Raw genomic sequence first — 19,500 nt, 5'->3', positions numbered from 1 at the left:
ACATTTTGAAGGATCAATTTTTTAAAAATCCCATCCTGTTGCTCTCACAAAAATAAAATGGACAAGTTCGAGCCTGAAATAATTGAACCAAAGAACAATAACGGGAGATGTTTCTTCTCGATACATTTAAAGAAAGGTTTTTATTGTTACTGTAAAACCAAAGTTTTGAAAGTGAAACGTGGGAAACGGCGTGAACACCTGAAAATTGCATATACAGATCAGCGTGCGGCGTCCCCAGTCCTCATTTTTACCATATTATCACACATATTCAAATCTTTCAGACAAATCACAGGGTTATATTGTCCAACAAAAACACTCTTTTCTTAGAAAAAAAAAAAAAAGATAATAATAATCCACTCAGGACTTGTGTCTGTGGAACTGAGCACTGACCCTGAATCAATAATACAACCCGCTGGAAATTTCCGGCAATGATCTGGCCACCGAGACGTTGACCTTGGAAAGCTCACCACGTTGTAAACAGGTAGTGAACTCAGAAAAAATACTCATCCAGGTGAAGAAGTCGTGACTTCAGGCAACTAGAAAACAATAATATCATATATTCAGACTGCCAGTCGGGGCTTTAAATGGGGTGAGCCCTAAAATAGGACATAGCTTGTGTTATTTATAACGGTAGAGTCAAAACTGATGCCGAGTCAGCACGTTGACAACTATCTAAATACACTCCCTGAATGCACATACCATTAAAATACTATACATGTATACACAATCACCACCTTCACATCCTCCCTACAATATCGAACATTACTTTCTTTCTGGGACTAACTTATCATTAAATTTCAATAGCTCAAGAAGGGCAGAGCTTGGCGCTTCCAGCCTCAGCACATTTTTTTTTTCCAATGGCGATGCGTTTGCCACCAGATCCAAAACGCGCCGGCCCGTTTCCTCTGCGCCAGACTCCCACTGCGCTCTGCTCTCAGTGATGGAAGGCCGTAACGCCTCCCAAATGAATATTTTCACAGCCATGCTAAACTTGTAATCATTGATATCCAGCATTTAGTTTTAAAAAGATATTTAAGTCTCTCACGGTCCCCCATGAGCCCACAAACTTCCCCCCTGGGGGCCAGCTTTGCCCCCACAATCCGCGGTGGTGTCACTTCCTCCGACGTCTCTTTTTCCCCGTCTCTCATTGTGGTTTTCCTTTCATCGGTCTCGCTCCCTCTCTCGCTCGCTCCTCCTCTAAAGGGTGGGTTTGTCTGTGTTCCCACATCCGCACCGCTCCGTCCCACTGCAGACAAACACAGAACAACGTGAAAACAATGACGCCAGCAACTGGTGTCGGCGGCACTTTATGAAGCAATTGGACTGCAGTGGGGTCCTTTTAAGTTGACAACACGGTCGGGCCACAGCCTCCCGTTCAAATTCGACAACAGTCGCACTTTTTTTCGAAAAAGTGAAGGATGTTTACATGCAAACCAAACTCATAAGAATGAGCATGTGAAAGATGAGGCCCGGCTGCTGGCTACATGATGATGCAATGTGTGGGAATATATGGAAGCGTGTCTTTCTAAACTTTAATTAACTGAAATTCTTTGATTCCATCACATCCCAAGAATCCCAGCTTTTATGCTAACATGCTAAAATGTAGGGGTTTAAATAGGCTGCACGGAGATGCTGAACACCCACCATTTTGCTCATGGGGACAGATATTTCATTGCTCTACAGAACCTTTAGCGGCCTGGTTCATTATATCAGGAATTTTGTCCGACACGAAACCACTAAAAGGTCATCAATACACTATCTGAAAAATTGGAAAAAAGACGAAAAATTTTCAACAAAAGACCCTCCAGAACAATATTTCTTCTTTTACTTCAGAACGGGACCTTACAATCACTGACCAAGTTGGTAACCTCGGAGTGTTGATAGACTCAGATTTGACTTTCAGCAGCCACATCAAAGCTGTCACCAAGGCAGCTTTTTACCACCTCAGAAACATCAACAGAATTAAAGGTTTCCTCTCCCAAAAAGACCAGGAGAAACTCATCCATGCATTCATCTCCAGTAGACTCCATTACTGTAATGCTCTTTTAACTGGACTTCCCAAAAAGAGCATTAAACATCTGCAGCTCATCCAGAACGCTGCTGCTGGAGTTTTAACCCGGACTAAGAGATCTGAACACATCACACCAGTTTTAAAATCTTTACACTGGCTTCCAGTCAGTCACAGAATAGATTTTAAAAGCCTGCTGATGGTATACAAATCCCAGAACGGTTTAGGCCCAAAATACATCTGTGATATGTTCAGAGAATATAAACCCAGCAGAGCTCTTAGATCCAAGGACTCAGGTCAGCTGGTCCAGTCCAGAGTCCAGACTAAACATGGAGAAGCAGCATTTAGCTGTTATGCTGCAAATAAGTGGAACAAACTGCCAGTGGAGATTAAACTTTCACCAAATGGAGACATTTTTAAATCCAGGTTAAAGACATTTCTGTTCTCATGTGTCTATGCATGAAATCTGCACGATATCTTTTAATTTATCTGGACTGTTGCTTGTTTTTAAATTCATTTAAATTATTTTATTTGTTTCTCTTTATATTCTTTTAAGTATTTTTAATGCTTCTTCCACTCCCTGCTGCAATGCTTTTATTTCATTTGAAGCACTTTGAATTGTTTTGTACATGAAATGTGCTATACAAATAAATTTGATTTGATTAGATTTGAGAACAAACATGCAGGGGTTGTGTGTAAAGTGGTTGAACCACCTTACTATTTGCATCACAATCCTGTGTTTAAGTAAACATTTTCAGCTTTATGAAATAAAAATGCTGCTTTCACAGCTAAAATAGTAAAAAAGTTATTCGCAAATTTAAAAATAATTGGATCGGGAAGTGTTTAATCATCGGTTCCATTACTAAGACTTTTTTCCCTCTATCATATTAAAAGTTTTCAGCAGCTTTGATGTTGTTTTCCTGATTATAAAAAGAAATCCCAGGCGTTCACACATCGGAGACAGTTCACTGCACTCACAGAGCTGCTGATGATGTTATCCTCGTATGGGTGCCAACTGACGTCCCTCACGCAGGCGTCATGGCCCGACAGTCTGGATACCACCGCGCCGCTCAGAACATCGTAGGCTGGACACAAACATTTCAACCACTTTAGTCTCATGGGTTAGTGTAGTCTGTCAAGTCACACATAGTTTCACTGGGTTGTTGATGCAACACAGACTAATGTTCAATCCCAGCTCCACTTGCAGATAAGGGGAGGCGCCGCTTTCCTTTTGGAGATCAAGGAGTCAGTGGATCTAGTAGCCATCAAAATGTCCCACAACCGTCTCTAAAAGAAAAGGGGCACCTTCCCTCTGGAGCCAAGAGTGGGAACAGGGATTGGGCCCTAAAGTCCCACAGAGATCCCAGCAGAGACTTACTAATGATTTTCCCAGTGGAGCAGCCGGAGTAGATGAACCTCTGCCCGGTGCTGAACTCCGGAGAGAAGCGGCAGCGGATGAGGGTGTGCAAGACGCCGTGACCGCGGTACGTCATCACTGAGGTGTCGCCTGTTAGCTTGTGCCTCTTCAAGGCTGCAACAAATAAAAACACACCACTGTCTCACGTCTCTTCTCCAACTTCCATTCCTCTTTGTCTCCTTCAGACTCATTCACCACTACCTCCCCTCCCCTCCTCACCTCTCTGGGGAACCTGCTGCCAGCGGTAATCCCAGTTTTGTTGTGTGACAGCCAGCCGGGAGGCAGCCAGCCCCTCTTTGGGCGAAAACTTCCTGACGTCCCAGAGCTTGATGGACTGGTCCTTGGAGTTGCTGATTAGATAGCGTGCATCACCCTGTCACAGTGACGACACAAGGGAGGGGGGCCGGATTATTATTATTTTTTTTTTTTTTTAAAAGGAAGAAAGCGAACTGTGTTAAACCAAAAAAACAATTAATTTGCACAACCGATCATCTGTCCACGATTCAGGAACTTTTTACTGAAAAGCTAATCGAACAGCAGGAGCATTCCTCTCTGCAACCCCCACCCACCTTGCTGTGGATGAAGGTGATGCCGTCTCGGTGGCCGGCCAGCTGTCCGACGGGCTGCGGTCTGTCCTCCCGCAGCGTCCGTCTGTCCCACACCTTGCACAGAGCGTCGTCGCTGCCAGAGAACAGCAGCTGGGACGAGCCGTCGGCGAACGCCACCGCGTTCACATCGTCCTCGTGGGCATCAATCTGAAAAGAAAGAGTTACTGTCGCTGGGAGGTTTGTATGGTAACGTGTGAGAAATATCTTTGTGTTTGTGCACGTTTGGTCGATACGAAGCACAGACACACGTTAATGAGAGGGACCAACTCGGAAGGAGAGTCAGAGTGATGGTGGAGCAGATGGTGGAGGTCAGCCACTGGCTGCTACACAGAGGGTGGTTGTGGGAGGAGGAGGAGGAGGAGGGAGGTGAGTTTAACCCTGACTGCACCACTGCAGGGTGGAGCTGCTAAATTAGACACCAGGCTGGTGTAAAACTCTATGTAAGCTCACTTTTAGCTCTGCTGCCTCTCACTCAACCTTGACCGCACGGTGAGGCACCGACACCCAGAGGTGGATGTGGTGCGGAAACGGGTACGCAACAAGCAGTACAAGCAGGCCGGCAAGAACACTCACCTTCAACGTTCGTTTATTCTGCTCAAGATCGAAAACGTAAAGGCAGCCGTCGTTTGCTCTGAAAACAAAAGGCGAGAAAGACGGGATAAATCCCCACTCGAGCTCGCTGTGTGTTTCGTGTTTATCAACAATGGATGTCTTCCACATTCACAGCAGTGGCTGTAATAAACGCATTAACCTCACGTTAGATAACGGGCTGCAACAATGGATCAACATTTCTAAAAGAGCCCTCAGTCACTGCTTTGAGACATAAAGGTAAATTGTACTCACCCGCCCAGAATCTCTTTGCCATCTGTTGACGCAGCCAGTGAGAACACACAGAACCTCCTCTCGTCTGGACTACAAAGCGCGCACACACACACACACACACACACACACACACACACACACACTGGTTTAACACGACAGCACCAGCACGATTACCGAATCACAACTACTACACGTCACCCGACACTGAAAAAGCTTTATGAGTGCATGCATCACCTCTTAGACAATGTTACTGTTAGGAATGCTGAGAGTTTAATGGAGGTGCTTTGTTGAAATAATGAGCTCTGCTTTTAACAAAAGGGACACACACAGAACGAGAGGATGGATGACGAGTTCTGACAGCATCATTCATCCAGGTGGTAATGGAGGGAGAGGAGGGCCGGCTGGTCAGGAATGATACATTACCTGCTCCGTAATGTTATAAGTTACTATGAGGGGAAACACTAACTTGAGGTCCAGGGCGGTGTGGTTTTCACTGTCTCCATCTATACTGCACAAATGAACTGTGAGGGGGGACACAAGCAGAAGAGAAGATGTGAGGAACTAATTATCCGACTATTTGATAGCCAACGATGAGTCAGCAGCTTCTTGTACAATGAGCAATTACTTTGTTAACAATAGCTTTTTTTTTGCCTTTTCTCCAGCGACACATAAATTGTGACGAGGCACACAGAATTTCCAGTCAGTCATCTATGACCTTGTCAACTTGCTGTGTGCATCTTTAAAAATGCACAGCGCTGCGTTGTTAAGACTGTTGGCAGCAAGTGCCGTTTGAGTCACTGGCTTTAACTTTATTCTTCCACTCTTTCGTTTTTTAAGGTTTTTACGTGTCAGGACATAATAAGAAAACCTACATAAAACCCTTCCAAACAAGCCATACATTTTCAGACATTTGAAAGTGCATTTGAAAAGCTGCAGAAAGACTAGAGTCTAGACTTTTGAATTAGTTTGCTCCATAAATAATTACATGGTGTTGCTGTTGTTCATTTCAGGTTATAGTTAACTCATTCTCGGACCTGTTCAGACCAGATGATTCTTTCATTATGTACTGATACATGAACCTAGAAATGAAAGAAGCTGTACGTTCTTTTTCACGACTGTAGCATTATCAGTGTCCAATCACGTAGTGACACTCAGGGCTAAAAATGCAGCCTCTCGGCTCCAAGTCAAAAGGAATCAAATCAAACTTGGAAGAAAGGTTACGCAATTACAGCTTCTCCTTATATGGAAGCATCTTCTCAGGGGCTGCGAAACAGGTTGCATAAACAAAATACAGACAGCAGGAAGATTAGGAGTGACCAAATAAACTGCCCACAGAAGACACGAGTGAATGATTGTAGGATTCTTTCACAAAGAGGACCGCTCTCCAGGATTATGTTTAGAGGTAGTTCTCCGCAAGGTTTAAATCATTCGTAACGTTGGCCTCAAGAATAGAAATGATAGATCCGCCTTTACCAAAAACATCTTCAGATATCTTAAGTTACTCTGCTCAGAATCTGTCAAATGTGGCAAAGTTGATTAAAAAAGGATCCACAATACAGAAGGACAATGGCCCAAACACACCGCAAAAGCAACCCTTTTGAAGATAAAGAAGTGGAATCTTCTGCGATTAGAGATTGGGTCAGCTGACTGCTGCAGTTGAGGCTTAACAAAGCACCATCTCATATGGTGTGCATGGACAGACATCTGGCAGTCCCTGCATGCAAAGGACTCTCAACAGAGAAAATTGATGGGCATTTTAATTTGTCCAATTCCATTTGAGTCCCTGAAGAAGAGAATCCTACGTAATTAAGATCTGTAATTCCTAAATCCTCATTCCGATGTGGAAGTGAAGAAATTCTAATCAAAACTGAGGATTATAACTTATAACTAATCCAAAGTGAATGTTTCGGTAAATAGCTAAAAACAACACATGTTGTTTCAGTGTAAATCTATTCCTTGGCCAAACTGTATAGTTTGAATAAAAAAAGACAAGAAAGGAGTGAAATCTTGTAGAGTTTTCGACTACACGGATCCTAAAAGTATGGACATATAGTGATTGGGTCAGACGCTACTGTATCTGACGCAGACAGAGATGAAAGCAACGTCATCGAATAAATAAGAGTGCAAAAATCTGTAAAACGTGGCTTCAAACAGCCAAAGATGACGGGCTGAGTGTTCCCCTCATCCTGTGCTGTCTTACTGTAGTCAGACCAGCTGGAGTAGAGCAAGTGTTGAGAGTCGGGCGTGAAGCAGACGTCGAGCACACTCCAGCCCACGTCACGAGCCTTCACCGTCCGCCGAAGGTGAAAGCGCCCCCTGGTGGTGTCGTACAGGCGGATGTTCTGGTCTGCAAAGAGGGTTTAAAAAAGAAACGAGAAACGTGAAACGGCGTTGCACCGATTTCAAAAAAGCTCCACAAAGTTTATCTAAAACTTCTAATTTCTCTGTTGCCGTGCTCGTAAACGTAAGATTAGAGTGAACTTAGACTCTCCACTTAATACTTGCAGTTAAATGATGAAAAAAAAAGAAAATCTGAACACATTTTTCATTAAGAGTGAAGCTGAAATGCAGCCCCACTACAGACCTTGGAAAGAGGAACTCAGGGTCAAGTTAACAATATCACCCCGCGAGTGTTACCGGGCTGTATGGGTCATTTCGTGCATAGCCACGGTGACAGAGTGTCCAGGATCGACACCAGCACCTGTCTCATTTTTCAGTTTTACACTCTTTTTCAGTGACAGCTGGGATCAACAGATACCCTGCTGCAGCTGTCGGACTGAGTCTCCCTCCCCTGCTGATGTGCTCATGCTGCAGGAACATCTCAGCCGAACCCTGGGCTGGACATACCCGCTGTGAGCTGCACAGTTTAAAAAAAAAAAAAAAAGAAAAGCGCAATCTAATTAAAACCCGGAAGGTAACCGAAATGTTCAATATCTGCAGTGTGCGTTTGTGAAGTCACATGTAAGAGTTCTGTTTGACCCGTTAAGTACATTTGTATTCTAAGTGTATCTGATCTGAGATCCGTCAATCGAGGTCCTCAGCAGACACGCCCCCATTGTCTCAGAGCAGAGGGCGCTGCTTCATTTTCTAATAATTTTGGGACCTAATTCAGCGTACTTAGTGATTGCTTTAATCGATTCGGTTATTGGCAAATGTTCTGTCATGTGACAAATGTCGGAAAAGATTTATTTCTGCTTTACTCCGACTAAAAGGTCCGAGGAAGATCGGCTTTTTTATTCAGTAGAGGTGTGGAATGTCTGTCCTCGTCTCCGAAGCTGCCGCGCTGGTCATCTGCCTCCACAGAGCAGTCAAACCGGGAAGTGTGCTTTAGCCGTATGAACTCAAAATCTGTTCATGTTATACATTTCCTACTTTAACCCTTTAGAATGTATCACCTGAGAAACTACCTGAGATTTACACATAGTGTTCGATACTTGATGTGAGATGCGATACAGAAAGGACGGAAAAAAAAAAAAAAAAAATGCGCTGGGAATTTTCCACAGAACACATTAAATGAGGAGACAGTTGCAAATTTACATTTGATAGTCTGATTACCCTATCGTTCAGCTATACTCAGGGCAGACAGTTCAATTGTGCAATACTTTTTTTTTTTTTTTAAAAAGGGAATTAAAAGACCAAAAAAATTCCTCTGCTAGACAACATTCCGTACGCACGTGATGATTTGGTGGTGTAATCACTTTTAAGCAAACACAAAGAATTATTCTAAGATCAGATTCATGTCCTCTGGGCCCTCGTGTTGGAGGTCCCGTTATTTACCTTGGCAGGCAGAGAGGAACATGTTGCCATCCTCGCTGTACACTCCGCAGAAGGCTTTCTGCTGGTACGTATCCTTGTGGGACACATAGTTTGGCAGGAAGCTGCAAAGAACCAAATGGGTCAGTATCGTAATCAAGAATTATACAGCTTTTTCTCTCATAAAACAGCAGCGAGATTAATGCCCCGTCTGGAATTTTGCGCAACTACATTAATTGATTCTGACGCGTTTTCCCCAAAGGTAAGATTGGTTTAAAAAAAAAAAAAAGAGGAAAATAAGCGGGGGGTGGAGGTTTGGGGGTGTTAAAAAATATGTGAGAGGTACTTACTGGGTGCGAATACGACTGCACTCTCCATGGGAAAAACTAGAGCCTCTACATCTGCCCTGTTCCCTCTGGACATAAAAAGATCGGTCATTGTTTGCAAGCAAATACCAGCTCATTTTGTCAAAAAATTAAATAAAATCCTGAAAAGCCACTTGTGAAACTACGTCAAGCAAAACTAATCGTTTTAATATGTCACCAATGCTTCCTGCTTCTTTTTACCAGCGGAAGTGTGCCTCTGTGCTCTGACCTCTGTTAGCATGTGGGTGAAGCTCTGAAGGCCCTTCAAGGAAGACGAGGCGGTGGCCAGCAGGATCTGAGTTCGGATCTCGCTGCAGTCCACTTCGTGCGTGTCGGGCTGGGTGTCCACTACAGGCAAAGAACAAAAGTCTCGGTAGGAGGTTCCCATCGGTCAACAAAATCTCAAAGCGTGCAACATACTTTACTAAACATGAGCACGTTTGTGTAATACTTTCTGATGAAAATACGAGTGGGTATGAACCCGATTCACATCAATTTGTTGCAACAAGTGCACTTTGTTTGAATATTTGTTCACACTTTCTCAAAAAATGGTTGCCGCCTGGAGCACTGATTTACATCATTAAGCGAAGCGTCACTGGCACGCATTCATACTGTTTGGATCGATTCCAGTTGGCCAGAAAGCATCACACTGTCGTAAAACACAGAAAACCAATTTTGTAAGATAAAAGCTTCGCACTAAAAACAAAACAATAACTACACTCCAAAACTGTATTAGTTCGGCCAAGTACGTAACAATTTTGCGAGTGTGAGGACGAGGTTACCTGGTGGATTGTAGCGGTCGCCCAGGCGTCCGTCCCAGGCTCCATCGCTGTCCTCGTCAGAGTCAGAGTATGACTGGACCAGCTGCAGCCCCGTGGCTCCACTGCCATGGACCAGTCTGACCTGGCCCCTACAAACACAAACACATCAATACTTAACAACCAAACGTGTCAAAGCAATGGTAGATGATCAAATGGATCTAATCTGCTACTGTGAACATGTAACAAAGAGATAGGAAAGAGTGATTGTCCAGCTGCAGTCCCAGAGCCAAATGGAAAGATACCCAGGCTCAATGGGGCTTACTTTCAAGTCTTTTTCAAAGGAGTAGACCCAATGTGACAGATGGAGGCTCTGTGGCTATGCTTAAGGGGAGGTGAATGCTAACTGAAACACAGCGGCTTCAATGTCATTTCAAATCGCCCAGAACTCGCCGCTTCCTACTTCTAACTGCTCCGCAGTGTTGTTGCTAGAGGCCCTGCCACGATCAAGGACGAGTTCCAAGTCTTGGCGACCACTAGAGGAATATATATATAAAAATTAAATAAACAAAAAAACAACCACTCCAAAAGCATTAAAATCAAACCAAATCTAATAAACAATACATAAACAAAATAAAATCCAATGTCAAAACTTTCCAGATTTATTTGTGCCAATTAAAGCATGTCCTCATAACATTTATTAGTGTAAATATGTACTTCCATTCACGGTGAACAGTATCACGCATAAAATATCTTTCCAACCAGTCTCTATCGGATTTAAATCATTTATTTTCAAGTGGTATATAATGCATATTTTACATCTCCAAATGATTTGCTACTTACGCCAATATATCTTTTTGATACCTAAGCTATCTGTGCCAGAGTGAGAACAAAGGGACTGTTTACCTTTAATGTTTAACACATGAAAACATTCACCATCAGCTGCAGTCATGTTGGGATTTCAACCCGGGACATGTTATCCAGGTGAATAACAAAAGAAAAAAATGTTTTTTGTAGAGTTTTTGTTTTTTAATTAGTGTGACAATCCATCTATAAAATCTTCCTATTCTTCACCTCCTCAGTAGGTAAGCCAGCACTTCAGCTAAGTCTACGTCCTCCTCTGAAGCTGACTGTCTGTCTCCCTGCTGCCTGTCAGCCGTCCTGCGGCCTCGGCTGCTGCTGCTACTGCTGCTGCTGCTCTGGTTCGGTTCTGCTGCTTCAGACTGCTCTGATGGGTTGCCACTGGAAGAGCCCCTTCCACCAGACATCCCAGAACTGGACTGAGAGCCCATAGACTGACAGGGCCTGGCAGAGAGAGTGATGACAATTAAAAGACAGTTGGAGGCTTACCTGGAGAAGTCAGGTGCGGTAAACACGGTAATGACAGATAAACAGGAAACGTGTCAGAAGATGTTTGGTAATAATGCCTGCAGGACATACTGTAACGTTACATGTATTGCAGCCAAACAGATATCGGTAGAAGTTATCTGCTTAAGCTTCTGCACTTTGACTTCTTCGATGCAAACAAAGTATGTGTTCTGCCAAAGAAATCGACCGGCGCATTTGTGCTACACGTCATTTTGTCAATATTAAGATGCAGGGAATAATTATGTCGGGCTAGCTAAAATTGCTAACGACCCGACGATAACATTAGCTACCGTTTGACTGTCTTCTTGACAGCTCGACGGTCCAGCTCCTGGTCGCTTCAGTGCGAGCTTGACAGCTTGCTGGATCTAAAAGTTCAGCGCAGTCTGTCAGACAACGCTGCTAACACAACAAACTGGAGCTTTGACAGCACAGTGTTTGCTCAGTCGGCTAGCAGGGCCAGTTCGTGAATCGCCATGTTGTTTACAAAAGTGTGAAAAAACCCTGCGCGTGCCCCCCTCCTGCACTTTCACCGTCACGTGACCAGCACCACCGTCGTCAGCAGTACAGGGAGTCTGCAGTACCGGAGGCCGCCGCCAGGGGCAGCGACATATACCGACCAAAGGTGGCTTGAAAGTGCTTCGAACTGTTACTTTTTCACCTCATAGATGTTTTCACATGACAATAAAATGCAGACCGTCTCTTCTCACACGTGCTTTAATAACAAAATACTTTTAAAATTAAGAAGTATACGCCAAAGCTATACCAGCCTTGGTATTGTTCTGTTTCGAAGTTGTTGTTTTTTTGTTTTCTGAAATGTTGTGTTCTTTTCTTAATTTGTTAGTTTGTTTATTGTATATGTAGAAAAAAATATGCTCAAAAACGAACAAGAGAATACGGACAAAAAATTCTCAATCAACCAATGAAGCACACAGGGAGAAAAAAAATCTAAAAATAAAGATTATGAAACATACTATTTCAAGCAAAATCGATAGACTGCATTCAAAGTCACTAAAATTTCTCTTGATAAACATCATCAGCATGACAGCTTTATTAAGTAATTCGGGGGTTGTGTTTGGTACAACAGAAGGTGTTTGTTGCTCCGACAAACTAATCAACCACAAGGTCACTAACATGCCAAGATGGATTCCAACAGCTGAAGATTTATCAGTTCGGATAATTGCCTTTTGGCTTGTCGTAATTTCACATTCAATATCATTCAAAGAGTCTTGGTTCGTTGTTTTAAACATGCTTTCTGTTAAGAATGTAGTAGCATTAAAATATAGTGACAGTTGCCCATAAAGTTGTATGGGTATCTGTGGTTGACCAAATGTTTAGAACTTAGATGAAGGTTAAATGAAGATGTAAAATTAGGAATAATGCCCTTTATAGGGCACTTACAAGAGATATTCTTTGGCCCAAGAGCCCTTGTTATGATGTGGTACAGTCTTCCATAACAAGGCGTGCTGTATCTTTAATCTCAAAGGCTATATTTTCCCCTCTTTATTCCAGTCAGTCTAATTCTTTCTATGGATGTGTGTCTTCTGTACATTTACCTCATCACAATAAATCCTGCGTGCTTGTTTTACACCGCAAGTCTAGTGTAAATTCCCCATGTGATCTGCACTGAATTGCTTTGTTAAAATCAGACATGCCTGTGAGATCTGTTGTACCAAAAACAAATGTGAGGAACATGCGGGTGATAGGTAAACATTCAGTGGAAGGGATATCTAAAAACTTTGCTAAGTTAATACCAATACAGCTTTACATATATATATATATAAACTCACACAAATATAAGTCCTGCAATAAAAGTCTCACTTAAGCAAAAGTTTGCAAGTATGGGAGTACTTTAAGTAAGATTGCTCAATGAAGAAAAATGGCCTGAAGGACTGTTACACAATTTTATGTTATCTCATTACATCATTTGCATTAGCATAAAACCAGCGCTGTGCAGTTGAGATTGATAGCACTGGAGCTTAAATAGGATTTATCAGGCAACAATTCAGGATTATTTTTCCATTATGGAAATCAATAATTAGTGATCCTGTTTCCCTTTATTATTCCATCATCTTAGTTCTTCCGCACGTTTTGGGAACTTTACCCCTGCATACTTTCATCGATTTCAACAATTTTGGTCTCAAAACGTTCAGCTCAATCAGAAGATTTATGCTATAATTTTGGTGTTTCTAACTTTTATACTTTTTAAAAATATTAAACTTTTATTCAAATTTTCCCCTCCATCAAATTAATAGGAGATGCTTTCAACTCTTCCTCCTCTTTTCAACCTAAGTACTTCTGCATACTTTCAGATAGACACCATTCAAACTTTAAACAGATCACAAGACATTCAACTATTACCAAATTGTTCAGCTTTTTCAAATATTTAGCCAATTTTTAAATATGACAGTTTCAGAAACATGAACATTTTTGCTCCTTCTTGATTTGTATGAATGAGCAGCCAGCAGACTGAGCACTGATAACTTTCAGCTTTGTTCAATTTTTTCCAAACAAATTCCTCTAACTTTCATACAGTTTAACTTACAGAAACAAATCATACCTTAAAATGTAGGAAAATTGGTCCTCTTTCAGCCAATGTAACCTCTAAAGAGCTGACATTTACAGAAATTCAGCTATGAGCCTTAAAGCGAGAGAAACCTTTCAAATTCTCTCACTAACTCCAATGAAAAGCTTGGTATGACACAGGAGACAGCTTCAAGTGTTCAACTCGCTGCCGTTTAAAAATCTTTTCACTCCATTGAAATAAAAACATTACAGCATTCCTCTAACCCTTCTGGTGCTGACGATCTTCAAATTATTTTCCTCACTCTTGTAGTTTTCTCACAGGAGGTCACAGTATCCCTTCAGCCATTTTCTGCTCCTAAAGCTGCAGCTGTTTACAAAAATTCCTATAACTGTGAGGACATCTCTCTTCCACTCCTCTGCTACATATTACACTGCAGCCATTTTAACTATTACTCACTTGACTTCCGCTAAATTTTCACTATTTTCAGCTTTTTTAGCATGTTCAACTCCCCATTCAGCTTTTCCGTATTCTCACTGCTGTTTCACACCAATCATTTTTGGTTCAGTCACAGGAGTCAGTAATGTTGGCTTTGTCCAATTAACAATCCGGACCCATGAAGCTCATTTACATGTTAAAAAAAAAACTGGAAGGGTAAAGTTTGCTTCTTTTTCTTCTGTACATAAAAATGGACTTAAATCGTTATCAAAGTAGTCTCAGTTCAAATGTCCGCCAGTCTGCCGAGTGTTTCGGCTTTCCTCTGCAGTTTAATCTATGTTAATGTTATCTATCTAACATTACATAATATTTCACATGTCAAAACACTCTGTTTTAAGAGAACTTGACAGTAAAGCTGTCAGGGGGAATGCAGTGAAGTAAAATGTACTATATTTTCCACTGAAATGGCGCAGAAATACATAAATATAGAATCAAAGATGGAAACACTCATGTAAAGTGTACATTCTTCGGTATTGTACTGAGGTGCAGTTCTTCACTAAAAGAACTTATAAAGAAGTAATGTTCCGTCCTATTTGATTAGAAAATGGAGCTGCCGCATAATGTTTGAGGAGAATAGACAATGCAGTCATCCTGCTATCAGGACCAGAGCTTTGGGCTCTCAGCTGACACAATTAACACTAGCTTACAAAAGAGCGCTGAGTGCATGCCTGATGGTGGTGGCTCAGCCTGTAAAAACCCAGCAACAGAGCGGTCATAAGTGAGACGTATTTGTTGTGCTCCGGCAGACGCGTGGACATCATTACAAGGCCTACTCTGTTGTTGTGTGTGGTTCACAGGGGTCCAGACGAAACTCCTCACAACAAGAACTTTTCTTGATAGATGCGGTAATAAAACAAAGCCAGCAATGCAATCAACCAAAAGTGCCATTTCAACCCGTAAGACACCTTTTCCATCGTCACAAACTCACTGGTCAGAGCCTGAAACTACCCCCCCCCCCCTTTACTGTTGATTATACATGCAGGCTTGTTGCTTTCGTTAATCAGTATTCAATGGATTGTCATTAAACAGACACCACAATGGACTTTGTCTTGTCTGATTGCATTATTATGAGAAACTTCCTTCTTTAGAGGAGCCTCTTTGTTTATCCAAAATAGCCGCTGCTGCATCTTAAATTAGGCTGCAACTCATCCTTTTTATTGTGGCACAGTTTGTTCTGTAATCCTTTGTTTCCCTCCACGGTCTGTGACTCGCTGTAGTTTCTGTTCTCCTTTAAACTGTAATGTATCATGTGGAAGAATGTCATTTGGAAAAAAAGAAAAGCAACTAGATATCATAGACCTAATCTGATACAATGAAAATTTCCTGTCGAGGAGAAACTCGTACTGTTTCAGGTCCGCACAGTCTAATGAATCCAGCAGTGTTAGTATGCTTAGTGAATAATATGATGCCTATTGCTTAACAAGGAAAAAAAAGCAAAAGTTAAGACTTAATCTAAATACCTCCTGTTTCTGCAGATAATTGGTGGTAACACGTTTTCTTGGTTAGATGATGAATACATTATCCATATTAGATAAACACGTTCTTATCATAACCATGCTCCGCATGATCGAAATAAGTTTAACATTTGCAGTCCTGCGCTGCGGCATGCAGAAACTGTAGTAGGCAGTAGCTTTCTGGTTTGATAGGAGGTAAAACTGCTCTGTGATGTCTCCATTAGCCAACAAGTGTCAAAAGCTGTTGCAATTTTTTTCTGTGGGCCAGCGAGCTCACTGTGCACTGCTAACACTGTTTGGTCTCAGAAGTGTCTACATTCAAAAATAAACTCAGTGACTTGGCAATTAACTGAATGGAATTGCTCAGTTGTTGTTTCATAACCTGCTAGCCATAAGCTAACGCTAACCCCTCTATAACCAAGACACTTACAGAAATGAGTGTGAGACAGGGGGCTGCGTAACTGTCGTTTGCAGCTACAAGCCCGTATGCAAGGAGGTGAAAGTAGGTCCTGCTCGTCACAACTCGGCATAACATGCGCTGATCACTTTCATGAAAGAGAAATATAAAATATTGGCTCATCAAATTTGTAACTCGTTGCGTTTCCAGTTTACGCAGAGCCCAAACCTTTCTGGAGTCGGGGTTCCAGTTTCATTGAATTTATTCAGTGAATAGACTGTATCAAGTGATGCAGCACCGCAAATACTTACAAGCATGCTGTGTTTGTTTCGAGTACACTATGAATAAAACACAGCGATAAAATAAATACATTTCAGTGTCTTAGTGGCAAGATGAACTGAGGTTCCTGCATAGGGCCCCAGTATGTTGTGGTCCACCAAGCAGCTACACGACTTGCTGATGTGATAATCACACCCTTGAGCAGACTGCTGCAAAATGCAAAGAAATTTCCATAAAAACAGGTAAAATATTGCCCATACAATTCAGTATGATTTCCAATGACAAGGAAATCATTGGTTGTGTGCAAAATAGAATTCCTTTATCATTACTCCATTTATCAGATGTCCAAGAGTGTTTAACAGAAACTTTATCATCTGATTTCAACCCCAGTAACTAGCTATTTTCCAACATACAATCATAAGTAGTGGCAAATTGACCGCAGGACTCATGTGTGACCAAAAGTTCAAGTAGCAGCATGACAGCAGCAGTGGAACACAAAGTATGTCAGCGTTATCAGGGCTTATTGTTATTTTCCACAGATTGAAGGCCTTCAGAGTACACACGTACACTTGGGAGAATTTTTACAACTGCAGACAGCTGCATTTCAATCAAATTAATTTAGCTCGTCTAACACCTCACTTTTACAAATATGATTTTGAAAAGTTTAAACCGTTAGCATCACTGATAAAAGCGTAGCATCTCTTACAAAACATGAGCACTAAGTAGTTTGGCATAGTGCTCTGGGTGATATCTTTTAAGGTAAACATTCATTTTTCCTTCGACTCTCTCATTTCCAGGGAGTCCTGAGAAGAAAAAGGAGGAGAAAAAAAAAAGAAGCTTATTAGTACTTCATTCCACAGATAAGCAAAATGATATTGGTGAGCATAACGTGCCGTTTGAAAGCTTTGAGCTCACCCAGCTTTTGAGCTGCATTTCTAATCTTCTCCTGTGCAGACCGCACATCTCCTCCCTCTGGAATGAGGACCTCTATCTCCCCCACATGATAGCCAAAGTCAGCCTGGTCCAGATCTATCTGCACCCCCTCTTCCCCCAAAGTGAATGACCGCCGCACTGTTGTATACTCTGCAAAGCAAACCAGATTCATTTTGCTAATACATGACTCATCTCCATGTGAGGGGGCCGCCTCTGTCTCTCGGTCCTCACAAGCGTCCTTTACGGCCTCCTTCACTCTGTGGTGAATTTCAGGCAGACTTGTTATCTCCTTGTAATGAGTGCACAGTGCCGCCGCCAGAGATTGTTCCGCTTTCGGGTCTTCCGTCCCATTGACGGTTGCCGTCGGGCACTTGAGCTCCCAGCAACCTTTCCGTTTACGCAGCCACATGTCTCTCAAAGTCAGCTCAAACTCGGGGGTGTCAAAATACTGGTCATGAAACTGGCGCTGTCCCAAACAAACTGCAGAGGGAATCACATAATGGAGGAATAAATATAGCAAACACTAACAAGGCTGCAACAGGTCATAAATCTTCATTATTAACAAGGAACAGATGGCTGGTATCACAGTAGTTGCACAGCAATTAGTGTCATTAAACGTTAGAAAAGCCTTTCAGTGACTGTGTGTATGTCGTTGCTGATCACGGAGAAACACTTCAGTTCTAAATGTGCTCATATGTTAATGTTAGTTACACAAATTGAATACTTACCCCCGACCTCCTCCAGTGTTTTCAGGGTGTCATCGCTGCATAAAAACTTTCTTTCCACTTCCACGCTCATCTGAGGTAACAGAACAAGATGGGCACAAATGTTCTGATTGCAAACACGCCAAAGTTCACGCTCACCCACTGTGAGACATATCAATGACAGGTGTGAATTGTGTAAAAAAAATTGTGTAAAATTTAATAATAATTTCCCTTCGACAAAAGATAGTACATAGACTGCAATCTGCCAGAAATAGGTGTTATGTTTTAAACTCATTTCGGTATGCAACCATTTCTTAATCAAAAGTTACCATGGTTCAAACCAGGTGAGCCAGAACAAGTAATTAGACTCAAGTGCGCTCCACAATCAGCAAAAACACACTGGTCCCAGTCAGGGTGCTGAAACTAGGTCTGTATCCTGCCCAAATTCAGACCACCAGATATAGTTAAATGTGGGTCCAAATGCTGCTAAATGTGCCAATTCTCATCTCGAACTGGATCCAACACATAGGCCTAAAAAAAACCTTAATCTAGCAGCCATCACTGGATCAGAGAAACTCAAAGTGTTTTATTTCCATTATATAGCATATATAGTGAAAATCGCAAGCTTCTCTATTTACTTCATGTAAGCATTATGATTAGTAATAGCAAGTTAAGTGTACTGAAACACTGTACTACAATGGTGTTTTTAACTAAACCGACCAGCAAAACTAAAACCAAAAACTACCGTGACACGGTGTAAATAACACGGTAATGACATGAATTTAAAAAAACAACAAATAAATCAATAAAGAGCTGAATTAGAGAGATTTCACACGGTTTTGTTGTGACTTTTTGTACTTGAGTAAAAATTCCTGCTCCCTTTTCCTTCGGCAGCCCTGGAATTAGTGAGAGTTTCAGCCAGTGTTTGGTTTGGCTTCACGTAAAATTGCTTTAAAAGCCCTTAATCGGAAGCCGTAACTGTGCAAAGACGAACTGCGATTGTTGCTGCAACCATAAACATATATGCTCGATATATCTATATGTCTATGGCTGCAACTACGCACCTGTCTCGTAGAAAGCCTGAGCTGCTTCTGTTGAGAGTTACGTGTGAACTGCCACTCAAAATCCCTAAACTCAGCCAGGGAGGCTAACAAAAATCACCCCGAAGGCAGTGCTTTGCATCTCCACATACCTTCACTGGTCACGTCCTCTTGTCCAATTTATACGGCATCGAAAACTGAGCGACAGGTCCACACGGGTATCCCCCATACGCAAGAGAAGTAATTTTGCACAGGCGCAACGCCGGCCACCTATCAGGGTATTCGGGATCATCACTTCCTGTCCCAGCAACGCAGGGACATACAGATGGTGCAGTTTTAATCCCCTCTGCTTCATAAATATTTATTCCACATACTCGTTGACTGTAGATGTGCACCACACCTATCATTTGATTGAAAACATCTCATAATTCGTGCGGAGGGCGCGGAGTAAAGCCTTTGCGGTCACATCTCCATTATTCAGCTTTAATTAACTCGTCTGAGTCTTTCTCGCAATCCAACTTGGCAGAATGAGGACTCATTTATTATTCACCTTTAATTTGAAAACGAGGAAGGGT

General features: G+C 42.1%; 2 protein-coding genes across 4 annotated transcripts; both read right to left on the bottom strand.

The window, feature by feature from the left end:
- Window positions 1-121: 121 nt before the first annotated feature.
- On the bottom strand, window positions 122-11,600 carry dcaf11 (ddb1 and cul4 associated factor 11). 2 transcript variants are annotated; one of them, XM_075452173.1, is made up of 15 exons: window positions 11,390-11,600; window positions 10,806-11,036; window positions 9,756-9,883; window positions 9,203-9,321; window positions 8,959-9,023; window positions 8,633-8,733; window positions 7,056-7,202; window positions 5,322-5,376; window positions 4,877-4,945; window positions 4,607-4,664; window positions 3,995-4,180; window positions 3,645-3,798; window positions 3,387-3,539; window positions 2,987-3,093; window positions 122-1,246 (listed from the first exon to the last, which is right to left on the bottom strand). In XM_075452173.1, the coding sequence occupies exons 2-15, from the start codon at window positions 11,021-11,023 to the stop codon at window positions 1,145-1,147; spliced, it is 1,662 nt and encodes a 553-aa protein (XP_075308288.1). In that variant the 5' UTR covers window positions 11,024-11,036; window positions 11,390-11,600; the 3' UTR covers window positions 122-1,144. The 2 variants fall into 2 exon arrangements, with proteins under 2 accessions (XP_075308288.1, XP_075308289.1); XM_075452174.1 differs by lacking the exon at window positions 11,390-11,600 and adding an exon at window positions 11,172-11,356.
- A 272-nt stretch (window positions 11,601-11,872) lies between these two features.
- On the bottom strand, window positions 11,873-19,191 carry thtpa (thiamine triphosphatase). Of its 2 annotated transcripts, none has more exons than XM_075452623.1 (4): window positions 18,950-19,054; window positions 17,910-17,979; window positions 17,164-17,661; window positions 11,873-17,051 (listed from the first exon to the last, which is right to left on the bottom strand). In XM_075452623.1, exons 2-4 carry the CDS (start codon window positions 17,977-17,979, stop codon window positions 16,951-16,953), a joined length of 669 nt encoding a protein of 222 aa, XP_075308738.1. In that variant the 5' UTR covers window positions 18,950-19,054; the 3' UTR covers window positions 11,873-16,950. The 2 variants fall into 2 exon arrangements, with proteins under 2 accessions (XP_075308738.1, XP_075308737.1); XM_075452622.1 differs by lacking the exon at window positions 18,950-19,054 and adding an exon at window positions 19,078-19,191 and having other exon boundaries at window positions 11,874-17,051.
- Window positions 19,192-19,500: the final 309 nt, after the last annotated feature.

Source organism: Odontesthes bonariensis, chromosome 20 (genome assembly GCF_027942865.1).
Source record: "Odontesthes bonariensis isolate fOdoBon6 chromosome 20, fOdoBon6.hap1, whole genome shotgun sequence".
Classification (NCBI taxonomy): Eukaryota; Metazoa; Chordata; class Actinopteri; order Atheriniformes; family Atherinopsidae; genus Odontesthes; species Odontesthes bonariensis.
The sequence above is the reverse complement of the archived record's forward strand: the minus strand, read 5'-3'. Positions and strand labels throughout refer to the sequence as shown.

Excerpts from the sequence above, each read along its gene's own strand:
- thtpa (XM_075452622.1), bottom strand. The coding sequence starts at position 17,979 with ATGAGCGTGGAAGTGGAAAGAAAGTTTTTATGCAGCGATGACACCCTG. Across the intron at positions 17,662-17,909 it reads AACACTGGAGGAGGTCGGGG|TTTGTTTGGGACAGCGCCAG; the intron begins GTAAGTATTCAA and ends TTCCCTCTGCAG. Across the intron at positions 17,052-17,163 it reads AAATGCAGCTCAAAAGCTGG|GACTCCCTGGAAATGAGAGA; the intron begins GTGAGCTCAAAG and ends TTTTCTTCTCAG.
- dcaf11 (XM_075452173.1), bottom strand. The coding sequence starts at position 11,023 with ATGGGCTCTCAGTCCAGTTCTGGGATGTCTGGTGGAAGGGGCTCTTCC. Across the intron at positions 3,540-3,644 it reads GCAGCAGGTTCCCCAGAGAG|CCTTGAAGAGGCACAAGCTA; the intron begins GTGAGGAGGGGA and ends TATTTGTTGCAG. Across the intron at positions 1,247-2,986 it reads ATAACATCATCAGCAGCTCT|TGGGACGGAGCGGTGCGGAT; the intron begins GTGAGTGCAGTG and ends GTTTGTCTGCAG.